The sequence below is a fragment of the Propithecus coquereli genome, unplaced genomic scaffold, assembly GCF_000956105.1.
Source record: "Propithecus coquereli isolate 6110/MARCELLA unplaced genomic scaffold, Pcoq_1.0 Scaffold261, whole genome shotgun sequence".
Classification (NCBI taxonomy): domain Eukaryota; kingdom Metazoa; phylum Chordata; class Mammalia; order Primates; family Indriidae; genus Propithecus; species Propithecus coquereli.
The window spans coordinates 3,429,780-3,432,427 of NW_012148186.1; the positions used below are offsets into that span (position 1 = coordinate 3,429,780).

Genomic DNA, 2,648 nt, shown 5'->3' on the forward strand with positions numbered 1-2,648 from the left:
CAGTGCTTAGGGCAGAGGGGAGAATGCTAAAGACGGCAGAAGGAGAAAGACTGTCCGGAACGAATAGGGAACAAAACATGGGAGGAAACGGAACAGAAGTCATAGGAGGACAATGAAGCCCAAGATGGACTTCAAGGCATTTCACAAGATCTCTCCTGGACTCCTGTGGAAGAGATGGCAGAATCGCCAAGTGGACTGCAGAGGGCTGGCATACCCGAGCCTGTGGAACGCTGATGGCTGGATCTGGCCCTGACAGCAGGTTCACCTGAGGGACACTGAGGAGCCCTAATCTAGGGAAGGTGGAGGCTCAACAGCAGGTACAGGTCCCCAAAGAGGAGCACAACTACCAATATATGCCCCCACAAAAGGGTGTAAAAAATATAAATTCCTGACTCTTACAGAGAGACTCTTACTGTATGTTCACAGCTGTGTCCCCAGAGGCTAGAGCAGTGCCTGGCACAGAGCACTAAACATTTGCGGAATGAATATTGCTGAATGAATAAGTGCAAAAGAAGGGAAGAGAAAAGAAAGCAGAAAGAATGTAGCAGCCAGATCTAAAAACCAACAAGCTGGAAAGTAGCATCAGGGCACATTCTAGGGAACAGGTGGTCAGGCCTCCTGTCCCGGGCTTGACTCCACAGTCACGTCTAGATGGGAGACGACAGTCTTAGTGGGGACGGCGTGCTGGAGCCCAGCACAGGGCTGCCACTGGCCCACGGCTGCCTCCCTGGGGTGGCCTCTCACCTTGTCCCAGACCTTCTCACTGGCCCCCAGGGTGCTCCCCACCAGAGGGTTGACGCCTGCATTGCACACCAGGAAGTCGACACTCCCAGAGTGCTCCAGGGCCTGCAGGGAGAGGGGCTTGGGTGAGTGGGGAGAGGGCCTGAGGAGGCCTCACCCTCCCAGAGCAGCCCAGGTGCAAGGGGCATTCAGGCAACGCTTGCGGGTCAGATGCCGCCTCAACCAGGAATGGTTACAAGGCTCCTGTGGAAACCAAACTCCGTGAAGGAAAGTGTCCTGGCTGGCCCAAGGTCAGGCTCCCGTGCCAAAGCTCTGGGGAGGAAGGGCTTCTCCAGGAATCCCCCTGGGAGCTTCCCCTTAGACTCCTCCTCAGCCGTGGTTGTCCCAGCTGTAGGGTGGGGGTGGGGGTCCTCTCATGAACAGGCCACTTTCCAGAGGGCCCTTGTGAACAGTGAGGTTTCCTCAGTCAGCCCGGCAGCAGTCATGGTCTCAGGATGTGTCCTACACACCAGGCCCCCATCCCTGTCCCTGCCCCTCCCAGGGCTGAGCAGGGAAGGAAAGGTTCCACAAGTTCTCCTCTCTGTGTCCTTCCACCCTCACCCCTCACCTTGGCCACCAGCCGCTCCCGGTCCTCCGCCTTCCCCACGTGGCACACAGTGCCTGTCACACTCAGCCCCTCCCCCTGCAGCATAGCCACGGCCCGGTCCACGTTCTGCTGCTTCCGGCTGCTGACCACCACGTGGGCCCCGTCCTGGGCCAGGCGCCGGGCGATGGCCAAGCCGATCCTGTGGGCAGCGATACAGAGCACAGGTCAGCCTCGGCCCTGCCACCATTCTTCCTCTACCCAGCCCTGGAAAACAACAAAGTAGGCTGGGTCCTGCTCTACAGCACTGAGTCCTGTGGAAGCCCAGGTCTCTGTGAGGGTTCAGGGCCATGGGGCAATCAGGAGACTCACCCATCAGTGGACCCGGTGACCACTGCTACCCGGTTGGCCAGGATACCCTTCTGAGCTACCCCACTGCTGCTCATCCTCACCGAGAGCCCAGTGCAGGGACGAAACAGGCCCCAGTGGACCAAGGCAGCTACTCGGAGCATGGTGGTGCCTAGGCGGCTTCCTGCTGAATCAGCCCTGGGAGAAAGGATCAATTTCGCTTATCACTGATGCCATCAGTGAGCATCAAGGTACTCTACCCCGCTCCCTTCCCAGATAGACAAGGCCAGCAGGAGAGAGTGGCAGAGCATCAGGCTGTCAGGGTGAATTTTCAACATCTGAGCCTCAGGTCAGGAAACCAATCCATGAAAACATCCTAGTTATAAAACTGGGGAAATTACTCACAAATTAAAAATGTGAGACCCAACATTGAGTAGACGAGGATTATTTTTTCAGTCACTTCATAAACAAGCACTGAGCACCTGCAATGTGTCAGGCGCTGGGCAGGAGATGCCAGGACACCTTGGAGAACCACAGACCAGCCCCGGACCCCCACCAAGGAGCCTCCCAGTCAAGTGAGGATGCCAGGCACCCACAAATAATTATACCCGTTATTAATTTTAGTTAACTGCTTCTAACTGAAAAGTAAAATCAACATAAACTTCATTCACTGCGGAATGGAGGTAAGTACAACCACTTATGCATCCAAAGCGGTTTGGCATTGTGTGGGGAAGTGAAAATACAGACCTCTGACTCTGCAGAGAGACCTCACAGCCTGCAGAAGGGAGGTCATGTGTGCACCAAGAGACACCACACACATGTTCACAGCAGCGTTCTTTGTCGTACTGTGTTCCAAACTGGAAACAAGTCCACATGCCCAATAGTGGTGAACTGGATAAATAAAGTGTGTTGCATTTATATAATGGAATACTATAGAATAATGAAAATTAGTGAACTATACCTACACTGAACAACG

General features: G+C 54.7%; 1 protein-coding gene across 3 annotated transcripts in view; it reads right to left on the reverse strand.

Moving 5' to 3' along the window:
* The window catches only part of LOC105812751 (dehydrogenase/reductase SDR family member 2, mitochondrial-like), a 6,023-nt gene extending 4,253 nt beyond the window's left edge, over nt 1-1,770 (reverse strand). Inside the window, exons 1-5 of one of the 3 annotated variants that reach the window (XM_012647302.1) lie at nt 1,697-1,770; nt 1,349-1,526; nt 745-846; nt 394-408; nt 277-290 (exon numbers count right to left, since the gene is read on the reverse strand). In XM_012647302.1, coding sequence (XP_012502756.1) covers nt 277-290; nt 394-408; nt 745-846; nt 1,349-1,526; nt 1,697-1,770 — 383 coding nt within the window. The remainder of the gene's footprint in view (nt 1-276; nt 291-393; nt 409-744; nt 847-1,348; nt 1,527-1,696) is intronic. The other 2 variants (XM_012647303.1, XM_012647304.1) reach the window with 2 other exon arrangements.
* Nucleotides 1,771-2,648: the final 878 nt, after the last annotated feature.